Source organism: Choristoneura fumiferana, chromosome 6 (assembly GCF_025370935.1).
Source record: "Choristoneura fumiferana chromosome 6, NRCan_CFum_1, whole genome shotgun sequence".
Classification (NCBI taxonomy): domain Eukaryota; kingdom Metazoa; phylum Arthropoda; class Insecta; order Lepidoptera; family Tortricidae; genus Choristoneura; species Choristoneura fumiferana.
The window spans coordinates 13,315,866-13,343,785 of NC_133477.1; the positions used below are offsets into that span (position 1 = coordinate 13,315,866).

Below are 27,920 nucleotides of genomic sequence, written 5' to 3' on the forward strand. Positions count from 1 at the left end.
ATTCAAAATTTCTACGAGATAAATAACTAGGTAGTAAAACTTTTATTCTCCTACGGAAATAAATCCACGGAAGATTGATCGGTGATCGAAGTGTACGGTGTCGAAGTAGACATGTCTACATTTTCAATAAAAAATCTTTACAGATGTTTAGTCAAGATAATCCGTCTATCTACTGAAATGTTCTGCATTAATTTTAAAACATCTTGTATGAAATAAATTAGTACATGTTATAGGATGTCATAGGTCATACTCGTAGAAAAGCTTTACTAAACGTAGTAATATAACATTAAATATACAAACCTCTAGAACAGCTGCGCTTAACCTGCGGCCCGCGGGCAGTATGCATCATAATTTATGATTTGGCCCGCTACACTATACCTACAACACATTTATGGCCCTTGTAAAAAAAACTTGAGTATATCTGTTCTAGAACATTCATATCATCATCACTGCGGCCTATTTAGTATAGTGGCTAGGCTATTATAGGCTTCGCAATCATCCAAAGGTATCGATTTAACATTAAATTCTCTGGATACACATTGATATCGAAGTTTATTGCCCAGGGCAATAAATAGAAAATAGAAAGAACTAATTACAAATGTAGTTTAAAATTAGTGTTAGAAAGCTGATTAAAACTGGCAACTTTGCTAGCTTCAGTTGAACACAAGTTTGCTAGCTTTAGTTGAATACGAAACGAGGTAATCACGTTAAAGTTAAACTGCTTATTGTAGTTTTGTTAGTCTTGCAAGCGCCTCTTTGCTTATAAACCTTAGCCCACTGCATAAAAAGTGGGTATAGTAAGCAATTAACCTTTTTTTGAATCAACGAAAAACAGAATAAACTCATTTGCATAATTATTAGTTAATAATATAAAATCATTTTTAAAACAAGTTTGTGTGATGACTTTTTCATACTAAATATTGGGCAAATCCGGTCATTAGAAGAGGTCTAAAATGTTTTGTAATTTTTTGAAGACTAGATAACTTACTTAAAGACTGTACACGATAAAATCGGGGCATGCATGATCTGGTGTAGGTATCTTTGTAATTAATGCTAATTTTCAAGCTGCACTTTTTTGTAATAGTCAGTGGTTAAGAACCTACATAATAAAAATACAATCATAATAAAATGTTAGAGCGTCTGTGAGTTTTGGCTTTATGTATTCCAATCTTCTTCCTTATGGCTTGTAAACCATTCAATCAGGTAACTTGGGTGGTCCGTGCAGTTAATATTGTCTCTGGAACGAAGATTTCAGAAATATGACGTAGGTACTATACTAAATCTCGGCCGGGGCAGATATTTGTATGAATAATACGAATGTTTGTTCTCGGGTCTTGGATGTTTAGTATATATTTAAGTATGTATTTATCTATATAAGTATGTTTATCCGTTGCCTAGTATCCATAATACAAGCTTTGCTTAATTTGGGACTAGATCAAAATTGGTGTCAAGTGTCCCATGATATTTATTTATTTCTCAATATCATCTACATTACATAACTCGACGTCAAGGACTTCCCGTGACTTATCACTTTGTATGCAAATTATAAAAAGTTATTACAAATAGTTATTTAAAATGACGAAAATTTACTGATACAATGTTTTATTTATTTTACAAGTATATTAAATTGATAAAAAAATCTAGCACTACGAAGATTGCAAATAGTCTTTATGTTTTTCCTCTACAAGCCCGATCTCTAGCTGTGTTTTTTTTAATGAAGGCTCATACCTGCCCGGTCCTAAGTCTGCTTCTTCGGTGACATTATTTTCTTTTAGGAACTCTCGATAAGTCGAACCGGTATTCTTGTTTATTAGTGCGACCCAGTCTCCTTTGAAATTTTGATTTATTGCATTTATTCTCCGTAGATTGTCGGAAAATATTTTAAATTTGCGTGGCTTTTCTTCTTGCGTGAATGTTTTATTATAATCAGAGATCCAAATATTAAATAAACTTGCAGCTAATCTTGGATCGTACTGTTCTTGCTTTTAGCAAAATTTAAAGGTTTATTGAAAGATAAAGTTATTTGAATGCAGAAAAGTACTAACAACGGTATGTTACTATGCTGTTTCATCGCGAATACTGCGAAGACAATTATTACAAGCTCATTAATTATTATCTCAAGCCAATTAACTTACATTAGACACGGTCCGATGACTTCAATCTTGGAAACGTAACATTAAGACTTGATGTTATTTATCCCACCAAAAATCATTTTATGTAGGGTTTGTTGCCAGGACACTAATTCTGAACACAATTCACTGGTATAGAGTTATCAAATCTCGCAAAAAGTCAAGCCTAAACTCTGCTAGGTCCAACTTTATAAGTCCAGTTCACAAAGTCTAAATATTAGTCAATTAGCTGGGCTTGGCTGATTCTTAGAACTATTACTTTCTTACAGCCGTGAAAACTACCATTGTCACCCGCAATAACGGCAATGACACGGTATTAATTTGCTACCTTAGATCGTTAACTAGCTGTTGCCCGCGGCTCCGTCCGCGTAGAATTTGTTTATCGCTATCCTGCAGGAACTACAATTTTCCGGAATAAAAGCTGCCCTATGTCCTTCCCTGGGATTCAAAATATCTGTACCTATACCGAATTTCATCTTAATCAGTTAAGCGGTTTAGACGTGAAGAGGTAAGAAACAGACAGACAGATATTATACTTAGTGGGATTAAGCCTATACTGTTATATCTACCTGTCTCCATTAGGTTTGTTTAGAAGTAAAACCACCAACAGTTTAATACATCAATGACCACCAACAAAGAAGCCTAACGGGCTCGAAAGCACTATTGAAAATACCATTTATTTGTATCAAATAGTTTGTGATGAAGGTATAACGAGATGACGATGAATGCTACCTTTTTTAACTTTTAACGTTATTAATTAACCTTAAAAACCCGAAAATCCTTAAATTGTTTTACTTATAAAATATTGGATGACACTTTTTAATGGGACACTGTATAGTAGCGTCCTAAGGTTTCAATATGATTATTTTAAAATTCTTTTTAAAACAATGGTCACAAGAGTCAAAATGTTAGAAAAAGAAAAGAAACTAATTTCTCACTTTATGTGGTCTATTTAGTCTTACTTTTCATTGTTGCTTCCATGGTCTTATTCTTCGTCAGATGCAGGTTTCGGGGTTGCAAACCTTTCTATAAGGTATGTTCTACGATCCGTGCAGTTTATTACTTTTCTGGAACAATAATTTAAACATAAATGAATATTGAAAAAACTATGCATGCAGTCGAGGATAAGTTCCAAGTGCAAGGCGCACTCGAATACCGATTGTGCACCTAAGTACCATTAACCAAGATAAGTTACATTTCACGTTATTTATGTAAAAAAAAAATACACTTGACAAAATAAACGAAAAACAAACCGACTACTCATTTGATTTATAAATTAAAAAAAATAGTATCGCTAGGGCTTAATTCATACCATTAATAATAGTTGTATGTCAACGGTGTGTACAAATAGCACGCGAATTGAATGCAGAGCTTAGGAATGCGATAGTGTTGCGACCTTATTAGAATTAATGATGACGAATTTATCGACATACAATAAATTTGTAAAAGAAATGTTATTATTACTAATCAATGCACAAGAACTGCAAATTCCAACTATTTACAGTTAAATTAATTATGGATGCAATATGATAAAAGTAGTTAAGAATCTCACCTGTCCTTGCTTAAATCTGCTAAGAAATCTTCCTCTGTAAGATTTTTTAATTTTGCGAAATCTAGGTACGTCAAATCGCTAAGGTCAGATAGTTGTGCAAGCCAAGGTCCTTTAAAATTTTGATTAATTGCATTTATTCTTTTTAAATTATCGGAAAATATCTTGAATCTGTATTCCTTTTCTTCTCCGGTATAATTTTTATTGTGCTCTATCATCCAATCCTTGAATAAAAGTGGAGCTAATCTTAAATCGTATTGGTATTTTTTTCTATCAAAAGGTACATTAAAAGGTGAAGTTATTTCAATGAAAGATAGTACAAACAATATGCCACTTTGAGGCTTCATCGTGGAAAATACTGAGAAGATATTGTTTTCTAGTTTCCAATTATCTCAAAGCAATCAAATTTCATTAGACATGATCTATGACTTTGCTATCTTCAACGTAGCCTATTATGACGTCACTTAAACTTAATTACATTCATTTCACAGTTGTCACCAACTGGGACTTTGTCCGCCTAAAAACCATCAGGAGAACCACTTGCTCATTTGCCATCCAGTCGAATAAAAAAAATGAGAACTAGGTAGGTACCTACGTTTTTTCTGGAATAAAAAAACGAAAATTAATGATTAATTGAAAATTAAATTTACCTATTATTAAAATACACAGACTAGTCACTCACGTACTAATACACTACCGTTGACTACGAGTATGATATATATGAGTGACTGAGTCTATTTTTCACGTAAGTTTCAATTTAACACCAATTTTTTTTAATGTAAATCTTTCTTCTGCCTCATATTTTTATTCATTATTAATATACACCTTACATAAGTAAAGCATGAAAATGTAAATTGTATAGGTACTCTCTAACTTTAAAACATTAAACTTACGAATAAAACGTTAAAAAATCACCAAATTCTTAGAAATATTCGCTAGTCGTGGCAGTTACAATGATAACCAATTAGACAAAGACGGAAACAATCACGCCCCAGGGAGTGGCCATAAGGAAAAACTTGATGTATGTAGTTGTCAGAGCTCAATTAATTGCACTTTTTGCCTCTGGACCGTCTTTTGCTTTATTTTGTTCTTATTCGTAGGAAAATAACAGTAATTAGGTACTAACTAATTTTATGCATTCTTTGTTTTAGTTTGAAAGATTTTAATCTCAAATGATCACGACAAAATAAACCTACACTTTTAGAAAAAATTAAAGCTGCTTAGGAAAATTTCAAATGGAAGAATGCCCCACTCCCCAAAAAATATTTCCATTTAATGCGTAAATAACGGAGTTCGTAGGTAACAAACATTCAAAAAATTACAGTAGAATGAAAACTTCATTTTTTTTAAGTTGATTGGAACCTTTTATCTAATAGAAGTAAGTTTAGTTTCCAACTGTTTTATTATTATTTAATATAGGTATTAGTATTTAGTAAATTTTAGCTTACTTTTAACCCCAATATGTTTACTGGTATTAACCTACTTGTCGTTCTGTAAACTATTTAAATGTCACAGTCAAAGTTCAAATTCGGAAAAAAAAATTATACGATGTCTGACGCATTTAGTCGCTGTCAACGCGAGTTTTTCCACAGCTGCCCAAACTTTTCCATAATTTTAATCCTCGCTAAGCATTTGAATTTTTTGCATTCAAAAGTTTTAGCTTTCAAACAGACTCAACATACCTATAGCTACCTATAAAAGCACTAGTGTTTTTGACTGAATTACGTACTAAATTTAGTGTTGCAAAAAATAAGTAGATCTTAAATCACACGCATACGTTATGACATTTATGATGATAAGATAACAAATCATTATTCCGTATGTATACTTAATATTTTTTTAAAGGTATTCATACTACTAATAACATACATGTGTGTGTGTTTGTTTGTTTTCTCTTTCACTCTAAAATGGCTGCGTGGATTTGGGCGGAATTTTGTAAGTAGATGTTGGAAAAATAGCACACAACACAGGCTATGATTACGATACTGATGTTCAAATGGGACAATCCAACCTAAAAGACCAGACATAAAATTACACTAGCGTTAAGGCTAGCGTTAGTACGACTTAAGAACTAGATGAAAATGAAATGAACAAATGTAAATAAAATGTAGCTAAAATACAATATTTAAGTTTCGCTTTTAACAGATTAATTACCTAAGCAAACTGTAAACAATTGATTAAAAAGTTATACAGTAAAAAGCTTTATTTATCTTAAGCGACTTCAGGTGCGAAGTAGCTAATGGCACACCTCCAAAGTTGGTTAAAAGTGTTTTTATACGAATGCCGGATAAAATAATCCTTTAAAACAGTGGGTCGTTTGCTTAATCGTTGTCTCCATTACCTGCACCCGCCGAGCAATGGGCTTTTATCCCAGGGAATATTCAACAATGCTCTTTAATGTTTTGGTAAAGGATATTTCCGTTTATATAATATTCTTCCACAATTTTACTTTGTTATGTTTTATGGCTGAATTTGTAATTCTGAATTTGAAATATCTTTAAAGTAATCCGGAAAATTTCAGCAGATGGTTGGGTTAGATTGTCGGAACATCCCTGACAGTATTTTATAGAATTTCTTAATGGCGTTTAACAAATGCTTCTACAAGGTGGCCCCTGTAACAGGAGCAAAAAATTAAACCACAGCTTCCATTATTCATCTTGAGCTAATTAGGTCTACAACTTTTGAAAATAGCTTGTGTTGTTGGTTTTTATTATAGTTTAAAGTTTAATTAGACAAGCAATGTATTGCGAAATCCGTCATTTTGTTACGTGACAGGCGATGTCATTTAGGCTATTGGATGCCGTACATTGAAAATACCATTTAATTTGTTTGGAATAAACATAATGATAAAATTACTTAATTTTGAAAGTTGCAGAACTAAAGTAGTTTCATTTGAGTAGCAGAACCTGTGTTTTACTTTTTTTTCCTGTTACAGGGCTCCTGTTATATGTAAATTGTTCTTCTAAGGGGCTGTTTCACCACCCATTGGTTAATTTTATTCGACGGATAAATGTGATGCCGTCACCGTCTATTCGAACAAAACAAACAGAGACGGCATCACGTGCGCTCTTGACAGATTAGCAGCAGTCGACGGATGAGGATCAGCAACCGTGGACCTCCATGATGACTTTTTTGGGAAAACAGTGTCGTGGTTTCCCGTTGTTTTCTACAACGCAGAGCTGGACTCTGGGGTTCCTAGTTGGCAATAGCATATTAGACAAACCTCTGCGCAGGGGGCGACACTAGCGCAAACCTCTATGACAACGTCAGTTCTCTTTATATTTGGTCGCCATGACAGGGTCATGACCAAAGAGTACGATACCTATGGAAATCATGATAATATTTATTAGTAGGTAACAAAATAACATGATATTTATAAGTACATCGATAGTAACGATAGAGCTGTATTTCCAAAAAAAATATTAAAATAATATGACATTTACGGATCCTCCCTCATGTCGTCGTCCCTCTTGACAGGTCCCAGGATCTTACGCAAGACCTTACTTTCCGCTACAAGGAGTTGATATTCCTCTTTTTGTGTTAGTGGCCAGGCCTCACAGCCATACATAAGAACAGGTCTTACGACAGTTTTATAGATCCTTAACTTTGTACTCCTGCTGAGAAGCCTGGACACCAACACCTTGTGGAGGGCTGCACTGCACCGCTGGGTGTTTTGGATGCGGATGTATATCTCCTCCTCTCTGTTGTTAGTGTCGGTTATGGTGCATCCAAGATATCGAAATTTGTCAACTCCCCTGTATACGGTACCCCCAACATGAAGACTACGACGCCGAGCCCGTGCATTTTTGTATCGTTTCATGTGGAGGTATTCTGTCGGCACGTGGAGGATCCGTAAAAACAGAGAATCCAGGAGCTGGTGGCTGAACCCAACATCATCGGCGTAACAAAATCACAGACTTCGCTGGTTCGGCCACCTACTACGAATGGGAGAGCATCGGGCTGCCAAAAGAGCGTACGTGGGACGACCGGCTGGTCGCCGCCCGGTTGGACGACCCAGGTACCGCTGGGAGGACAGTGTCCAGGCGGATCTGCCACGTCTCCAAGTCGACGACTGGCAAGAGGCTGCGCACGATTGGGACGGATGGCATGCTCTCGTTTGGCCAAGACTCTCTTTGGGTCCCTGAGCCAAATTAGTTAGTTAGTTAGTTAATATGACATTTAAGATATTCAAAAACCTGTTTACGGTTTTGTGCTAGTGCTGCACTCTGACGGCAGAAAATTGCAGTAATATATTCCCTATTGAGAGCATTGCTTGGATATACCTTTACTTGCCCGAATTTTATTTGGCAGAATTTCATGTGCTATAATATTCAACCGTCATAATATTGTTTCTTATAAATTCATTTTCACTACTCATTGTTTACCATATTAATCAAATGACAGAATCTTTGTTTTCCATAATATTAATTTCAATAATTTCATTTTTCATAATCTTTGTAATCCATTAGTATCACATGCCATAATATCATTTGGCATCCATGTAAATGGTGAGTATGGACACTATATGCTAATAAATCCCATACGTCAAACAAGCCTTTGAATTAGGTAAATTTTAATCACAAAGATTATGTTTGGTAAGAATTACGACATTTGATTTGTGCGAGCGAGCGAAGCGAGCGAGCAAGCCGGTTCGGAGCAGAAGCGACTCGGATAGGTTAGGTATTTTTTCGGTCGATGTTAGGTATTTTTTTATAGTAGCCCGAATAATAAAGATAATAGATAGATTCGTAGTAGAAAGAAGCAATTTTAATCAATCATAATCAAAATAAACACTATTTAGTATGGCGTTTGAATATTCTATTAAATAATATTATTCCACTTAATAATATGGAAAACAATACGTATTGCATTCGTATTATTATGGCATCTAATTTTCGGGAAAATAAGAATATATCAAATTAATTTTCTAGTAAACGAAACATTCGGGCAAATGAAGTTTCGGTCATATGAACTTCGGGCAAATGAAATTATGGCATATAACTTTCGGGGAAACAATAGATAACCCACTGCTTGCCTACTCCATACATTAGCCAATGTTAAACGTACGGTGTCAAAAAAAAACCTTCGTCTAAAATCTATTTTTCTAGAGAATAGTACCTACGTACGTACTTGTTAATATAATAATTATAATAAATAAAAAAAATCTTCATTTAGGCATTTTTTTAACCTATACAATTTACAGTTAAAAATTAAAATTAATATTTTGCATAAAGTTCGTTAAAAGGCTTTGTATAAAGCAATGATGTTAGGTGTGATATCAACATAACACTGCCGCATTACAAACGTTTCCCAGCATCTAAAATGACAATTTTGATTCCCATGCAGGTGGAAATTGCATCGAATATTAAACCGCGCATGAAGTTTGCCGAGCGATTCGGGATTCGAGGCGGGTGTGTGCGAGAAAATAGATTCGACGCCTGGACCCGGTCCAAACCGTCCGGTTTATTGCAACGTAAATCCTTATCCGAAGCCAATGGCTTTTTGTACCGTCTGCCTACTATCAGAGGGAGATTAAAACTCATTAACATCGCCCCTAATGCATTCCTAATAACTGTATCATGAATAGTTAATACGGGAAAAAGAAGTTAATCGAAGGATTGGTGATCTGTTATTTGATTAGCGTCTATGTATGGATGGAATTTATTATTGTTTGCCGGACGTTATCAATGTTTCCCGTGAAATAAATGACTCTCAAGTCAATAACTACTCATTAATAGATAAGTATATACCTACCTACTTCAATCAATCTATGAAATTAACAATCATCGTTAACTTCGACAGCGGTTCAGTTCATTGATAGAAACTACCTGGTAATTAGCTTTTTGACCAAGTAAAAAAATAATCATTTTTTTAAGCATGTAATATAAGTTCACAGATAAAGATCAAATTTTGTTATTACCTACTGCCAAGATAAAATAATAAAAGTCCAAGTCCAAGTCCTTTATCCTGCGCAATGTATATAGTTTAGGGTATACCTTTAAAGAAAGAAAGAAAGAAAACATTTATTCGTGACATTACATAACGTGAAGTGACATGGATAAGAATAATAATAATAAAAACAGAAATAGAATTCGCGCTTTACTTGCCCGAATGTCATGTGCTATAATATTCAACCGCCATAATATTGTTTCTTATAAATTCATTTGCACTACTCATTGTTTACCATATTAATCAAATGACCGAATCGTTGTTTTCCATAATATTAATTGAAATAATTTCATTTTTCATAATCATTGTAAGCCATAAGTATCACATGCCATAGTGTCAGTTGCCATCCATGTAAATGGTAAGTGTTGACACTACATACTGATAAATCCCATACGTCCAACAAGCCTTTGAATTAGGTAAATTTTACTCACATAGGTAAGGTTAGAATTGCGACATTTGAAGCGAGCGAGCAAGATGGTTCGGAGCAGAAGCGAATCGGATAGGTTAGGTTCAGAATGTTAAGAATTTTTTTTATAGCAGCCCGGATAATAAATATAATAGATAGATTAATTAGTAATAGAAAAAAGCAATTTTAATCAATCATAATCAAAATAAACACTATTTAGTATGGTGTTTGAATATTCTATTGACGACCAGATGGCCTAGTGGTTAGAGAACCTGACTACGAAGCTTGAGGTCCCGGGTTCAATTCTCGTGTTGGGGCAAATATTTGTATAAAAAATACGAATGTTTGTTCTCGGGTCTTGGGTGTTTAATATGTATTTAAGTATGTATCTATATCTATATAATTATATTTATCCGTTGCTTAGTACCCATAACACAAGCCTTGCTATGTTTACTTTGGGACTAAGTCAAGTGGTGTGAATTGTCCCGTGATATTTATTTATTATTTATTTATTTATTAAATAATATTATTGCACTTAACAATATGGAAAACAATACGTATAGCATTCGTATCATTCTGGCATCTTATTTTCGGGAAAATAAGAATATATCAAATACATTTTCTAGTAAACGGAACATTCGGGCAAATGAAGTTTTGGGCATATGAACTTCGGAAAAATGAAATTATAGCATATAACTTTCAGGCAAACAATATATAACCAGTTTAGAGACTAGCAATTTCACGCGACTATATAAAAATACACCGTCTTTTTCCTGATTTCCGTTAATTTCGACAGACTCATCGATGAAAACTACCTGATAATTAGCTTTTTGGTCAAATCGAAGACCAAAATCAAATTGTAAAATTCACAAACGTGATGACAAATAAAAGAGGCATCCAAAAACTCACTTTTTAACTTCTTCTGCTAAATTACTTACTTACTTAATATTATAAATGCGAAAGTTTGTGAGTGAGTGATGGATTCTGGACGGATTTTGATGAAATTTGGCAAAAAGTTAGTTTATAACCTGGATTGATACATAGGCTACTTTTTATCTCGATATTCCCACGGGATAGGGATAAAATCTCAAAATAACAACCGCTGGGCTTAGACTCATGAAATTTGGTACGTAGGTAGCTATAGACTACTGGAATAATACATAGGCTACTTTTTATCCCGATATTCCCACGGGATAGGGATAAAATCTTGAAATTTCAACCAATGGGTGTAGTCTTGAAATTTTGGACAGTTGTTCCTTAGGCAACGTCAGATATGATAAATTTTGGGAATTCCCAGGGGTATTTTGTAAAATCCCGAAATTCCAATTGCAGCTACCAGATCGAAGCCGAGGGTAAAAGCTAGTGTAAAAATAAAAACACTTCATTTACAGACTTTAAAACCGTCTAAAATTAAAAACCTTTCTACGTTGTCGTAACGCGCATAATTAACTATCTTAATTCTTGGTATCTTTTAAACAGTAAGAGTGAGAACAATTAGTGTTATTTGACCTGTTGAGTTGAATGTTCCCTTAAAGTTAACGGACGTCAAAAATAGCACGTTGTAGATCAGATTTTTTTTACCTTAACCCGCTATAAATGTTTCACGTCATGTGACTTCATCATTTGCGTTATCATTCCGTGGCTTTCACGTTTCGTTTCAATTAGCCCAACTTTTACGGCTAACGAAATTTCATTCAGTTTTCATTCTTAAAATGTGACGACTTTACGAAACGATGTTGGTAAAAGAAGCAACGCGACTAATCTAATTGAAGCCCCAGGATTTGGGGAGAAAATTCGGGTTGTTGCAATTTCCATTGTAGTTTACAGGGGCTTTTAAACTTTTTTTTAAATGCATCGGAACAATTCGGTCTCGGATTTTCGGGCTACTGGGAAATGTGCGATTTTATTCAGTGTTTTCTATCCATTGTTAGATTAGATATGTTCAAAGAAACTACTCACATTTTTAATCAATATTAAATTGTTTATATATTCGCTTCTATGGGGGAGGCCTATGTCTAACAGTGGACGTGCTACGGCTGATATGATGATTTGTTACAACTCAATAATTTCCGGCTTACATTATACTGTTCAGGTACGGTCAAGGAGCCACCATGTAACCTTTTCAAGGGAAAAGTCATTACGATTTTCCTTGTTAATTAATGCGATGTCACTATGACGTTGGCTGTGACATGGTTCAATGGTACGCCATGACCGTACGTTCCACTGCTACTACTACCCATTGTCAAATCGTGGGGATTGAGAGCTTTACACGCACCATATCATTACTTGACTAAATTGCTTCGAAAAAGTCCGAGGGGCGAGTCCATAATGCAACCATAGCTTTTTTTTCTTTTTACTAATCTGTGTTTTTAGTTTATTTTAGAATTAAATTTCAACCCACTTCTATTGGTTTGTAATGTCCCGATGTTCAAGCAAGTAACGCCTGAGCAGCAAAAAGGTTTTGTTTTATAAACTTTTGTAAGCTAACAAGTATTTAAAATAAGCTTTTAATATGCATAACTTCGAAAAACTTTGCCCGGGAAAGCCGTAATGTATGTTGTAAAATAAAACAAAAACAAGTCCTATTTATCATATTTATTATATACCTCTTTACCCCAGAATGCAATTTAGCATGAAAGGAAATGTAATTTTGTATACAGTTAATAACTCGACATGACACATTCTTTGTTCTAGCTCAAACTAGGATTGCTCAGTGCAATGGTAATAAAAATGTAAGCCTTCCCTCTGGAATACTAAGAGCTTTTCGATGTATTCAGGTTATACTCCGTGAACGTCTTTTTCATAAGCAAGTTTTTTCAAAACTAGTTTTATCCCTTCACTTCTAGTGCTGTTGACTACTAGTATAAAAAAAAAAATTGGCTAGTTTAGATACAATTTGGTATACATAAAATATGATTTCCGGGAAGGATATATAGGATAGTTTTTATCCAGAAAATTTATACAGTTCCTGCGGGAACTGCTGTTCTATTATAAAATACTAAAGTTACATCGTCTGTGGGAGGTTACAATGGAAATATTTCGCATGAAATGATTTGGTAAAAAAAATCGCTGATGGAAATAAATTTAAATCACATTTATGGATCAGAGTAAGAGCTTATCCATACGTCACATTAGATTTTCCTAAAAAACGTAAGCATTTAAACATTAATAAGGCATTTAAAAAACCGCAAACCACTGAATGGCCAACTTTTTGTTTGCACGCTCTTAACCGAATCCTATACGCAGACGGAGTTTCTGGCAACTGGCTTGTTAAAAATAACCTAAGTATAAAAAAATATTTTTAATACAAGCTTTTTTTGCTGACTGTACTTGCATTGTCACCCAAACTACATTTGCATACCAAATTTCAAGTCGATGTAATTAACCATTGAAGAGTTCCGTTCTGCGGAGACGATCCTGGCTGGACTACCAGGATGTCACTACTAGATTATTGTACTGTCACGTGATTTACATAAGTATGCCAAATTACAAGTCAATCCGGCTACTGGAAGTTGGTCCAATTTAACTTGCAATATTTGACTACAGACAGACAGACAGACAACGGGACAGGTGAAACTAAATAAAAGCTTGTAATAGTTAAGTTTTGTAAAATTGAAATGATTTTTAAACTGAATTAAATATTCCATAGATTACCCCTTACATACAAAGTATTTAACTTTGTAATGAATACTTCCACAATATTTATTTTAGGTTATTATAATAATATATTTTCAAAATAAACATCAATAGAAAGGTTCAACAAAGGCCTTCTCGCTCCAGTAAAGTTAAATTTTATTCTTCGCAGACTCGCTTTACAACAGTGTTTATTAAATAAACGAAGCGCTATAACAGTTTTAAAATGTAATTTCAGAACTAAATATCCTAATTGAAAGTTTCCAAGACATAAGTGTAAAATCAACACAACTGGCGCTTCGTTTTTGTTTTTATTGCAGCGAAAACGAGCGGTTTTCTTGGTCGTTTAGTTTATTTTCCGAGCCTAGTTGCCGGCGGTGAAAAAATAGCAGGTCACGAGCGGCTGAAGTGCAGATCGCTGTATGCCGTTAACTTGAATGATTTCTCTGCGGCTTGTCCGGATTTTTCACCTCTGCCACGACCCTTAACACTTTATTTACCCGCTTTTTCACTTTCACTCCTCGGGGCTTATTAAGGCAATGTATCAATTAATTATTCTGGCCATTTGCAGAAACATTTCGACGGTTGCCCTTTATACAGAATAATGTGGTGCTTCATTATTTACAACTGTCCAGGATAGGAATTTTCGAGCATCCAAGATTTAAGTATATTTAGGAAGGACAAAGGGTAGATGGCATAATTGCCTATCTAGTCCATCCATCCGCCACATATCGTACAAAACAGTACCTAATGGAGAAGTCAAGGGGAGAGACACTTAATTAACTTTAAAGCTAGGCGCAAACTTGCTCTTCTTTGGGTGGGGTTAAGGGGGAGGACTAGGCAGTTCCCTGTTCCACACATCGCGTTATTTGGCGGGTCGCGTCGGCTGCGAGGTCAAATGCTCAGAACTTAGCCTTCTTCGTAAGTGTATTGCGAAGTTCACTCCGACTCCACAACACGCTTATATCACATCACTAAGTATGATGGTGGACTCGTACCCCCTGCTGATGTTCGCATTGTTTTTTGTTTTCTTTATTTATCACGAGTTGGCTTAATGTCGCGTGGCCTGTTGTTAGGCTATCGTCGAGACAAAGTAAAAATGCGTAACATTCGAAAAATTTGTATGGTGAAAAGAAATGTCAGAGCCTTGCCAAGAATCTTTCAACTTATTTAAAAACGTGTAATTTTATAAAATTTAACTCTGTTTTCGGTTAAACCGCGAGCTTAATAAATCGCGTTATCTGTCATTCAGTGGCAAAAAGTTTTTACTTCAATTTTCAGCGGCTGCGATAAAAATATGCGTTATAAAACAACTGCTTCTTAGTCGCTTGAATATTATTACTTGAGTAGGTATTTATGATATTGGTGTCACGGAATTTTCGAAGATAGTTATAATTGCAGGCACAAAGAGAAACTTTGATTACATTTTCCTTTCATGGGAGGATCATATTGTACACAGGACGTGTATGTGTGTAATTAACTTCCGAATTAAAACCGCAGGCGCCGAGAACTCCAAGTTTAATTGTGTAAATGTCTACGCATATTATAAGCTTAATTAATTTTGCTATTATTATAAAGCAGCTCTAGACTTTACTCGTGTTGTTTACATTGTATGTTGCTATATTATGAATAATAATTGATTTATGTAATTTTCAGAGCAGGTACTTTTCAACTCGGGAATGAAAATACAACGGTGAAATCGAGAAATTATTAAATTACTTATCTGTGAATGTATAGACACGCCCGTTTCCCCCTTTTATGGTAGCCATCAAAAATTTTTTGAATTTAGAACTGTTTACATATTTTTCCGCGCATAGCTAACAATTATCTTAAATTTTTGATTATTTTTTTAAACAGTAAGAGCTAGGCTAGTAGTCTTGGAGAAATTAACTTAATTTGACCTGTTGAATGATCCCTTTAAGTTAACGAAAGTCAAAAGTTTTTGTTTTTTACACGACTATGATCACCAGTTTCACTTAGCCGGTCAAATTGAATTTCAAATTTCGGCCAAAGCTCCCCCACCCTTTTTAATTTATCACCAAGTGTAATAGTGTTTCGTTTCGGCTATAAGCACGTAACATGTCGGTTATCTCAGGAAATCCGACATCTCTTCCGGAAACAGCGCTCTGTTTGCGGCCCCGATAAGAGCACCCTGTGTTCCTACTGAATACATATTGCGATAACAAATTCAATGTAAACGCACCCTTTGTGTCACCCATAACGTATCTGTTTTAGTACTACAAAAATGTATTTGACGCTTCGAAAACGCGTACATTGAGTCATTATGATACGCACTTACGTTTTACAGTGTTGGCGGAATTGGGGCATCTTTTTTGATGTTATACGTCTTTACGGTGTGTGAACAGTTTTTGTATAAAATTGGGGGAAAATGTTGCCACCAGTAGTTTAAATGTTATAAAAAAAATTAACCAAGTGTGAGTCAGACTAGCGTGTCGAGGGTTCCGTACATGTCTTAATATGAAATTGACTAAGTATTGGCACCTGTTTGTTTAGTTCACAAAGTATAGCCGTTAATAGACAAAATACTACTTAGTACTGCTTAATATTATACGGCTTACTAGGTTATGGTGTTCAATAGCGATTCAAACTCATTACTCGTATATGGTTGTATTGTGCAAAGTTTCGTTTACTTCCTTAGGACCAAATAATTACGTGTATGTATGTGTCAGTTTTTAAGGTATTTATTCACACTAATATAGCAGAACGGATTTGGATTAAATTTTGTATAAACAGCTGGATCTTAGAAATAACACGACGCCACTTTTGATAATTCCCATGGAAATAAGGTAAAAATAAATTACTATGTTAATTGTAACTGTCTTCAGCAAAGCCGTTAATAAAAGCTACTTTATCAATAACTGCTTTTAAAGTGATCGATATACAATCTAATTAATTATATGGCTAAGCATTCATTAGGTATCTATAGTAAATCTACATAACTGGGTAAATTACTACAAACGTCAAGCTTGACGAAGGGATAATTGCAAGCAAAAATTGCATCTAAGAGTCAGCAAGTCAGCAGTTTTGATTGTTGACAAAGCCTTGTTTAAAGCCCGGTCATTGCCAGACCAACAGATCAAATTAACTTCTTTGGTTTTCGAAGCGTTATGACTTAAATATGAGTAAAACAGAACTGAACCATGAAACTTAAAACCAGAGGTGTAAGGAGGCTGGTTTGTATAAACAAGGAAAACGTCAGCGTAAATTTGGGAATTCCTATGGGAAGTTTTGTTTTTACTTTTCCACGTTGAAACAGCTGGACGGATTTGAATGGAATTAGGTAGGTATGTAGATAGTTAGACGTCTGGAAGAACACATAGGTTACTTTTTATCTCGATATTCCCACGGGATTGGGATAACGTCCCAAAATTTTAAGCTCTGGGCCTCTAGGGTAATAATAAACGTGAAATTTGACGCGGGTGTCATATTTTGTAAGGTTAATGAAATTGACGATGGAATGTTTGAGAACTTCCACGGGAATTTAGAGACATCCCGGAATTCCCAAATTCAATCGCTGGATTTAGAGTCAAGAAATTTTGTACAGTTGTTCTTATAGCACAACCTCAATGAAGATCACGATATAAATTTAGAGATTTCCCAGTGAAATTTTGTAAAATCCCGTAATTTCAATTGTAACTACTTACCAGATCAAATAGTTTACGCGTGCAAAGCCGCGGGTAAACTCTAGTAGTTTGATAATCCTTTTCATTATTGGCGTGGTCGATTCCTGGGTAGGCAGTTAGTTGTTTGCGCCGCAGCAGCGCGCCGCCAGCACTATACTTGGTTTGGATAGGTATTTAATTAACTAAATCTAAACAAAACAACGTCAATTGGTGTCTTAAATATATTGAAATCCCCCCATTAAACTATCCAAACTAGCTAAAAAGAGAATAAACATTTCTATTCTATTCTATTTTCAGCATTTATATTTCTGAATTGAAATACACTAGTCTAGTTTGTATTACAATGATAGATAAGTAAAATGTATATAAACCTTGAATGTACCAAATCTGGCAGCTGAAGTTTGTTTAAATGTAAACAAACTTCAGTAGTTAAATACCTATCCAAATAAAGTTGTTGTCTACTCAATGGACACCATGCTTTTAATAACATTTTACATTTTGGGTAGAAAATTCTGTTGTTCAGAAAATATTCAGCGGTTATTTTATTTGTTTCCTTTTACAATTAACGATATTAACAATTGTAAATCAGCAATCTTCGTGTGAATTTCTTTAATTTACTGAGAATCATATACAGATTTCTTAAAACTAGATCTGGCAATACCAGTCCGATGTGACCAAAACCATGGATGGAGCGACAATTTGCTTGGGCTACATGCGTTGGCGCCTCGCCAGACACCCATTCTTTGAGCTCTACACCAGTATTCCATTATCCTAATAGGCGTAAGTATGGAACGGATGTTCTGCAGTGACTGGGTTAATGATTGCATTTGCGCTCTTGTTTTTGGTAGTTGGCAATTGCGAAAGCAAAACTTTCAAGCAGTCGGTACAAGTAACTGGTGGATAATTATTTTCTTGGTTTTATGAGTCTGGAAAAAAATCCTCACTTTTCAGTGTAAATTAATTTAAGTTAATCTAAGTTAGCTAAGTATAATGTCAACTGCTCGTATTACTAAAAGTAAAATCTTAAAGATAACTCAAAACTACTGGGATCTGTATAAGGTGAACCACCAGCTTTCAAATAAAAGAAGAATCATCAAATTCGATCGATCAAATGGATTTTTCCCGGCTGCACGCCTAAAATTTAAAAACTAGAATCAAGTAAATAAAAGCAAGGACCTTGTCATTGGTCCTTAAGATCGTCAGATGAAAGCGGATAGCATCTCTTTTGGTTGGGGTACGAGCCAGCGCCAAAAACATACAGAAGGTCATTGCCGACAAGCCCGATAGTTGCACCCTGAATGTTCGCGGGGTAGGGCTCCATGTTGTAGAATATAAAAAGTACACTATTGTTCTATAATTTATTATTGTTATTGTGTCATTTAAACAAATTTTCATTGACAATAAATTATTAAATTAATTTTTTAAATTGTTACTATTTTTTAATTAAGTAATATAACTATAAAATAAAGCGACTTAAGATTTGAATAAGAAAACTTTACAAGCGTAAACATTAAGTTGTAAATCAACATTCAATCTAACAAACGGTTTACAAAATTGATGTAAGGCCTGCGGGTTATTAAACTCCGCGCTGTAGGTATCTAACTTAAAGCAAAAACTAACCTTCGCAGTAGTGAAATGAGATAGATTTTTCAGAATTTGGTATCTCAAAGCCTGTCTGTTTAAGGTTTTGAGTTACAAAAGTTATTTTTCTTAACTGAGCGTTGGGAGCAGCCCGCTACATAATGGCGTGATGATTAAAATATCAGAGATCCCTCGCGGCGCCCACAGGATTGTCTTTTGTGCGTTGAAATAAACGTTGTTCCATCAAGACAATTTTCTGCCGAAAGGCAGTGTCGTCACGGATAACGCCGACGAGAAATTTTATTACCTACCCCACAAATTCTTTTTCAACTTACAATTTGTGTCATTCATAACGTAAATTATTCCTTTTGAAACCGAGCGAACGAGTTCCTCTTTATGTTTTTATGTTTACAGAAAATTTCCATGAAAAAATACTTGCGTAATATTAAAGCCCAGAAGTTATGAGCGCTTGAAGTGTGGAAAAGTTGAAAATAAAAGCTGCCATAGAGGATAAGGTCATGAACGGTATATAAATAGAAGAGGAATAAGTTAATTACCACCAAACGCGAGCCGGGCGATTTGGTGTGGTTAACAGACAAATTAGGTACTTTAGGAACTAGGCTGTATACCGCTGGCAGGTGGTAAAACTGACCACCTGGTAGGTTAGATTGACTTTATTATGTATAATGGTAGGATTTTTATATTGTATGTTTTTAGAATTTGGCTTTAAAAACGATTGACAGCGGTATACATGCCGGAGGACAGATTGCTCCCGACAGCCTGAGCGGCTGGAACCATCTATGTAAATGTATTTATAAGTGCTACCAAGTTCCACAATAAATCTAAATAATTGTATTGTATAATTAATATGAGTTTAAAGTCACGCGCGTAGATCCCCATTACCTAAGCTCTTACCAAGTTACAGTCCCCACAGTACCTAATTTATTTATGTTAATCATGGTATGAAATAAGAAAGGGTTAAGTAATAAAAGTGCTAGCATCCACATCTAATATTCTTATAAAATTCTCGTGTATATTTGTGACCAAACTCCTCCGAAACATGTTTTTTTTTGTGTATATTCGGTAGGTCTGAGAGAGGACGTAAACTATTTTTCATACTTCCACGCGGACGGAGTCACGGGCAACAACTAGTATACATATATAAGAAAAAAAAATATCATCATCATTATCAACATCATATCAGCCATAGGACGTCCACTGTTGGACAGGCCTTCCCCGATGGAACTCCAGTTGCTTCGTTTGGAAGTGGCCTGCATACACCGTGAAACTGTGAAGTATTTTTAAATAACAATGATGAAAAAAAAGTATTAAAATTTAAATTATTGCCCAGCAGTGGGACATAAAATGGCTAAATAAAAAAAATGATATTAACTGTTTTCTAAAACAAACTGTTACTAAAGAAACAAAATTAACATTCCCTTTTATGACTCAGGAAAGTGCAGGAAGTCCTTCTATTTTGAATAAAAAAGCACTACAAAGGTCATATAAAATGATCTCCGTACAAACAGTTCCGGCAAAGCTTTTTACAAACGAAAAATATTCAGTTGCCTCAATTAGTACTTTCATTTGTCCCCTAATAGTCTACTGGAACGTACAATAAGATAAGCTAACAGGAACTAATTCATAGTGGCACGCAGCATCACCACTGGCGTAATAAAGTCTTAACCATAAATCCATTGTTATCTGCCCAGCAATGTATAGCAACGCACCAGTCGCGCTATGAAACGAACTCAATCTGCATAAATTTGCAGTTGACCCTGTTATTACATACTCACAAATATACCAGACAAATTTGCTATTTCACTGGAACGGTTTGAAATCATTTGAAACGGGAATATTTCATGCCAGTTAGAAGGGAAGTTGATGTTACATTCCACGGGTCCAACTCTGACGCGGCGTGTCAAAGCGAAAAACAAGGGATACAATAAAAATGTGCCTTGTAAACAGATCAAAGCGACAAAGCGACGTTACTATTTGACAAATCGGCTGTGTATTTTCAACGCATTTTTCCAATGTATAAAGTATTAGGTACTAGACACGTGCTTTTGAATTATGTACGCACATACTCGTACATCAGGTGCTAGACACTATAAGGAATGCCTTGGTTCTAAAACCGCTAGTTACTAAATCGCGCGCTCTAAACGCCTAATGCGTATCAAAGGCCTTAACGTAACAACCCATTCTTGGTACTTCACTAGCCTCTATCTTGAAATTTAGGCGATATTTGCTGATACATTTCTCGATGTCCAAATTTTCGTAGGTAAACATAGTCGTACGTGTACCTAACACACCTCGAAATTAACCCATTGCCCTCCGCAAAGCAAACCAGTACGATAAATGAGACCCGATTAACTTTCACCCTGTTTTTAGCCGCAGCGATTTGTTCTGCGAAATCAATTAATCGCGTAAACAATGATAGATGTGAAACATTTAGTACAATTTACGCAGCTTTAATTGGTAAAAATATTTGCTTCAAATAATTAATCTGTAATGTCTTAAACTTTCGTGATTTTCACTAATAGTCAAAATACCATGCACAGGACTTATCACGCTAACACACACGAGTAATATTTACCTCGACGTTTCGGCAACATTACAGTGGCCGTGGTCACGACTACTACTCCACCACTACCACGTAGATTTATGCAGTTAGTGTATTAAGAAAACTGGACTGAAATTGCAAAATTCCTTGATTTATACACTAAACACTAATTGTATTCTTACTTTGAAGCTTCTATATCTGCTTGAAGTGTCTAAGACTTTTGATGATCGGTCAGTCAGTCAGTCAGTGAGTGACAAAATTAAGAAACTTTGACTTGTTATAACTCTTAAACTACTGGTTCATATTGAATTAAATTTGAAATATACTGTGTTTATACAATGCCTGCTTGCATACTATAAATTCAGACTTCTAGTTTTATCCACAACGAAGTTATGGGGGGTTGAAAATGGCCTGAATTGCTTCGAGAAAAGGATGGTACGGCCGTGCCGCTTTTTGCTCGACTTGGCGGGGGCACTACCATGCCCCCAGATTTCACAGGCTGTTTCATCTTCTTCAACGATCTTTTGCTACTTTTCATTAATTGAATACCTATAGCCAAATATTATTATCCACCGTTATCATCATTACTAATAATATTATAAATCCGAAAGTGAGTAGTTTGTTTGTACGTTTTCAACCTAAGCGTGGTAAAATTTAGTATGGAGATGGTTTGAAACCCTTTAAGGGACTCGGGATAGTTTTCATTCAGAAAACTCGTATAGTTCTTAAGAGCGCGCGATAAACGAACTTTTCATCGGCGAATTCACGAGCAATAGTTATTTGGTATGTACTCGTACTCTTAGATAACTTGATAGCTTGTGTGTACAGTTCTCGCGAGCGTGTGATAAACGAATTCTTCGCAGACCAAATCCTTGAGTAGGACATCAGATTAGTTTATCCCGGAAAATTTTGTAGTTCCCGCGGGCACGTGATAAACGAATAATAAATAAGTGCGCGGTAAAAGTCGCCGACAACAGTGTGTGGGTATTCGAATAAAGCGGTAGGTAATTTATTTTTCACACCTATCCTTCAGAAAAGTAACTTTTTCTCCCTGACGAGAGGGAGCAAAGTGTAACTTTTCTGTTCGAGGCTTTTCTAAGTGTTTTATTGCAAATGCCATTTTTTGAAGTTGATAATTGTAAAGCCTCGCCATTTTCTATGCTGATTGTTCTTTAATAATAGTTAAAATATATTTTTTTCAAGTTTCTTAATGCTCGGTGTGAAAAGTTGTATGAGCCACTCGGGAGCAAAATTATTTTCATCTTGGGCGTTAACACTTGAATCCCTCTTTACGCTCAGGATTCTACTTTAGAATCCCTCGCTACGCTCAGGATTCTATTGCAGAATCCTTCTCTACATTCTGGATTCAATGTACGCCCTCGCCGTAAATACACCATTTTGCTCCCTCGTGACACAAATAACTATTTCACACCTCTCCTTCTGAAAAGTAACTTTTCCTCCCTGACGAGAGGGAGCAAAGTTCAACTTTTCTGTTCAAGGCTTTTCTGAGTGTTTTACTGCAAATGCCATTTTTTATAGTTGATTTAATGTACGCCCTCGCCGTAAATACACCATTTTGCTCCCTTGTGACACAAATAACTATTGTTCATGGCGCTGCATTTATTTAGTTTCTTAACCTCCTGAGCCCTGGTGTACTTTATAAAGGACCAATTAACACTAAAAATAACGGCCGAATGAACTTCACATAAAATTATATCGTAATTTACGAAGAATGTCGAATTAGAAGAATTTATATTGAACTGGTTTTTGCCCGCGACTTAATCTTCCAAGAATTTGTTTAAGATGATGATGATTGATGAATCCCGCAAGAGTTATGCGATTAACCGGGATAAAAAACTATTATTTGTCCTTCCCAGAGTTTCAATCTATCTCCATAGCAAATTTCATCTAAATCGACTGAACAGTATAAGCGTAAAGAGATAACAGACAGACAGTCAGTCAGCTACTTTCGAATTTAAAAAAAAGTACGTAATATGTGGAAATGCTTCTTATACAAACTTTCAATACAAAAATATCAATAATATATACTTTATGCAATCGGGCTATCGCAATATATTTTTGTAATGTTTCAACTTACGTAGATAATTTTTCAACACGTAAAAAGTTTTTTTTTTCAACATCAAAAACTATTTACCTAACCTACCTAAAGGCTAGAAGGAACTAAGGCAAGAGTTATCATTATTTTCTTATTTGTTGATTCATTAACGTATAATTTCGTTATCGTAAATTTGTATTCACACGCACACAAACATCGCGCCTGTATTCCCAAATGGGGTAGGCAGGCAGAGCACACGAAATGTTATTGCTTCGGAGCCATTTTTATCAATTTTAGGTTTAAAGTTTGACAAAACGGTAAAATAGTGACAGGTTGCTAAGCTGACGCCTACGGTATACCTTAACCTATATTCTTTGTCGCCTCTTACGATATCCACGGAAGAATTGGAGAGGTGTAATTCTAACCCGACACCACACGGAGGTTTTTGTATTCAATACGAGTATAAAAAAATAAGCACGGTCCTTAATTTATCTATCGTTTATTTTATGCGCACTTAAAAGGCCTCTTGAAGTCGTTTAAAATCTTGATTAGGAGTCTATATCTCAAGCCTTCATCTCCATTTTACATTTCGTTAAAAACCAAGCACCTTTCATCTTTAATAAACATGGGCAGTTGTACGAAAGTAACTTTATGGAGAGGAGCGTAATTAAAATCTCATCTCTTGAGAAAATTAAACCGCAAGCAGTTAATGGATCTTAACTCGATTCCAAAACGCTAACTTTGTCGAAAGCGTCTCGTTGCCTTCAATAAGATTCAGACAAGTTTGTAGAAATTAGCTCCGTTTTAAAACAGTTCTCTATTTAACTGAAGCAAAAAGCAGCAACAATCTTCGCTTCGTTTTCTTTCTTCGGAGGCATCGGGCGGCGCCCGAATGTACTTTTTAATTTCATTTCATTACCTACTTGGCAGCCGGCGAGTTGTTACCAGTATACACACTCTAATCTATGGCGAGTTGGATTGAGGCTATTTTACAAACCGTTGTATTGCCTATGGTCTCCTATTTTATGCTTTACGTGACGTTTGACGTCAACATCAACGTCCCGATCGACGTTTAAACGCAACGCGTAGCATCGGCGGCCAATACGTCCACAATGCAATGGGTCTAAATAGCTAGAGAAGCAACGCAAAGAGCACAGGCAAAGAGTTTAGATGCCGCGTACGACGTCAAGACTCCAATGTCGACATTTGAAAAAATCAATCAATCCATACTAATTCCCATCTATTTAATTGTGTGAGGCAGATGTGCCCCTGACTTCGTCCACGTGAATTTCATCTCAGTCTGTTACAAAATGTTAGTCGGTTGTCTGTTGTATAAGGTTCCGTTCTAATCGTTGCAAGTTTTTGTTTCAGTTAAAAAGATAGCTGCTTCAAAACGGAACTTATTTGATTCACGTTTTCTTATGAATAATACGAGTAGACGATGTAGGTACTGGAAATGAAATTGATATTTCTTATATACCTACCTATTATCTTGTTAGATGGATATATGTATAAATGTTTCACACCTTGAATAATTTCACAACCAACCACCAATGGAATAATTTAAACCTATTTGTTGCCACTAAATTGTGAATTCAAAACAGTTACATTTTGGTCTATGTTTCGCTTTCCAGTTCGTTAAATTAGTAGAGCAGAGTTGGTAGGCTGGCTTCTGTGAATAGTCCAAATACTGCAGTTGAGGATGCGCCGCGTTGGTTCCATTTAGCTCAGGTATTCTTTAACTCAACCGCCACTGCCTGCAAAATTGCTCTAACCGTATCTGAAAACAAAGTGCTGGCATGCAACGGCACATTTTTACATTGTTACATTTGGCACGCCGTAAGTATGGAAGTATCTGGATTCCCGACCGACAATAGTTTCAAATTCATATCGCTAAATCGTGCAAACAAAACAAAACTATGGCAATACCTACCCAAGAAGCTGTTTGCATGAGTTACCAAAATTTGAATCCGTGTATGTAGCTACAGTTTTAATATTTACCTCATTTTAGTTGGTGGTGCGGAATGCCAAGCAACTGGTTTGTTTATAAGTCAAACTGCAGTAGTTTTTGAATGAGTCAGAAGCGCCGTGTCTTGGTTCGGGAACGTAAATTATTAAATGGATTTATGAAAGTAAATAAGGAAAACACGAGAGTCGCTCTATTCAAATTTGCTTTTGAAGCAAAATGCTCTTGAGATGAGTATGAGTATGCACATTAAGGAAAAAAAAAGGCGGGGAATGTGGGCGTCTCTGCTGCGGACCGAGTGGTTTACACGCAAACGTTTTTCGTGCAAAGGACCACTTAATTTAGGGTCTTAATGGTTAAGAGCACGCATTCCTCCAAAGAAAATGTTATGAGGTCCTCAACAAAATGGATCGCCGTAAATGAAAGGAGGCATAAGACAGGCTCTTGTCGCATGGACGTTGTGAACATTTATGCACCGTTAAAAACCTTTACAGCAGGACTTAAGTTCGTTATGGAAAAAGGCAGTTTTAAGTTAGTTCATAGAATGTAACGTTGATCGGATTTCTTTACCAGCTGTTGCCTGCGATTTCGTTTTCGTTTTTTTTTTCTATTTCTAATTCTAATTTATTCTATGTCCTTCCTATTTCTCAAACTAAAAGCGTTACAAACATACAAACGACCTCTTTTTTTAATCAAACAAATCAAGGCACAAAATCTATTAATCCCACGAAACGTGTAGTTAGGGCCGACAACGCACTGGCATCGCGTAAAGCGCTGCGGGTGTCTATGGACAGTTTGCCGAAATAAAGTTTCAAATTATTTGTACAAAAACGGCAAGTGATAACAATAAGTATCTGTCTACAGGAGTGAGCTTAATTTTGTCTAATAAAAAATATAATATGGATCATTCCAGAAAACTTAAGGTACCCAATAGTCCCATGCATGATATTTATTTATTTTATTTATTTAGGTACCTGGTGAAATAAAAACACAGGTTATTCTCATAAAAATTACAAAACAGCAATTTTAGTTTTTTTTTCGTAATTCTTGTGTCAGCTTGCCAAATATATTAATTTTATTTAAAGGATCTTTTAAATTTGGAATTTGATACTTTACCCATCCCTAAGAAAAAAGTGGTGAATAGTATTCATATTATGACAGATCGACGCATGCAAGGACAGACAGCAAAGTCATTTTATACCTCTGAGGGTTCCGGTATTCCTTTAGAAAAACGGAAGTCAAAAACTGCTAAAGTATATCCAAACAAACTTAAATGTCAAATGAAAAACTTGCAAAAAAAAATGTCAAACGAATCCAATCTACACTAAACTACTACCCTTTTACAATACGCCGTTAAAATAGTCACTACCAAAAGGGGAGTTTTAATTGAACGCGTAGTTTCTCTGTAAAAGCTTTTAGAGAAAATAAATTGTAAAAAAATGAAACGTGAGCGGTTCTTTGCCGAAGCGGTTTACACGCGGTACTTTTACAAAGCGCCACTTAATTTAGCGACTCTTAATGGTTCCCGTACGGCCTCTTCGCTATGTATGTACCTACTCGTACTAAAGTCTAGCAAAAACTGAGTTACGTAGTTGAGCATTTTCTCGTTATGAAGAGATTTTGCGTAATTTGGCTCCGCGGTTTGGCTTATTTCCACCTTTCTTAATATTTAATCACATGAAACTAATTAATTAAGTTTCATTTTAAATATTTTTTTATCATCATCATCTAATCAGCCGGAGGATATCCAATGTAGGTAGGACATAGATCTTCCCTAAAGACTTCGCAACCATCCTGTAGTCATCCATTCATCTCGTTGGTGGACTCTTACGCTGCGCTTGTCGATCCGCGGTTTCCATTCGAGAATTTTTCTTCATAAATCTGTTCTCCTTGCTTTGGCCAGCCCATTGCCACTTCAACGAACTAATCTGCTTGGCAATATCAGTGATCCTCGTTCTTCTACGTATCTTCTGATTTAGGTAATTCTTATACTTTAAGGCTTTCGGGGTATACATTTAGAGTTTTTAATTATGTTTTTTTAAATAATATGTAGGTTTTTAATTTAAATCCATTAGCATATTTTTTGGATTTTTTTTCTATTAGTATCTAATTAAATAATATGATTTTGAAGACATGACTGGCACCTTTAAAATTAAACTGAAACAATTCGAAATATTCACAGTTCCAAAATAAACTTTAAATATAAGACAATCTGGTTGAATTTGAAAACAAGAGGATTTCGAATTATTTTAGTTTAATTTTAAAGGTGCGACTGGTAAATGGTTTTTCCAAAAACACCAGCAGTTTAAAAAAAGATGCAAAAAGTGGGTTTTGACCCAGTTGCCTCAGTTGTTTAGTTTTATTAAAAAACAAAGAAGGTACTTCTTAGTTTCTCTGTCGGGTTAGTATATTATGAACATCATTTCAGCATCCTTGTTGAAAAT

The 27,920-nt window shown here is 35.3% G+C and overlaps 1 protein-coding gene across 2 annotated transcripts; it reads right to left on the reverse strand.

Moving 5' to 3' along the window:
- Window positions 1-961: 961 nt before the first annotated feature.
- LOC141428664 (uncharacterized) lies at window positions 962-4,057 on the reverse strand. Of its 2 annotated transcripts, XM_074088671.1 has the most exons (3): window positions 3,682-4,057; window positions 3,092-3,196; window positions 962-1,237 (listed from the first exon to the last, which is right to left on the reverse strand). In XM_074088671.1, the coding sequence occupies exons 1-2, from the start codon at window positions 4,023-4,025 to the stop codon at window positions 3,115-3,117; spliced, it is 426 nt and encodes a 141-aa protein (XP_073944772.1). In that variant the 5' UTR covers window positions 4,026-4,057; the 3' UTR covers window positions 962-1,237; window positions 3,092-3,114. The 2 variants fall into 2 exon arrangements, with proteins under 2 accessions (XP_073944772.1, XP_073944773.1); XM_074088672.1 differs by lacking the exon at window positions 962-1,237 and having other exon boundaries at window positions 3,060-3,196.
- Window positions 4,058-27,920: the final 23,863 nt, after the last annotated feature.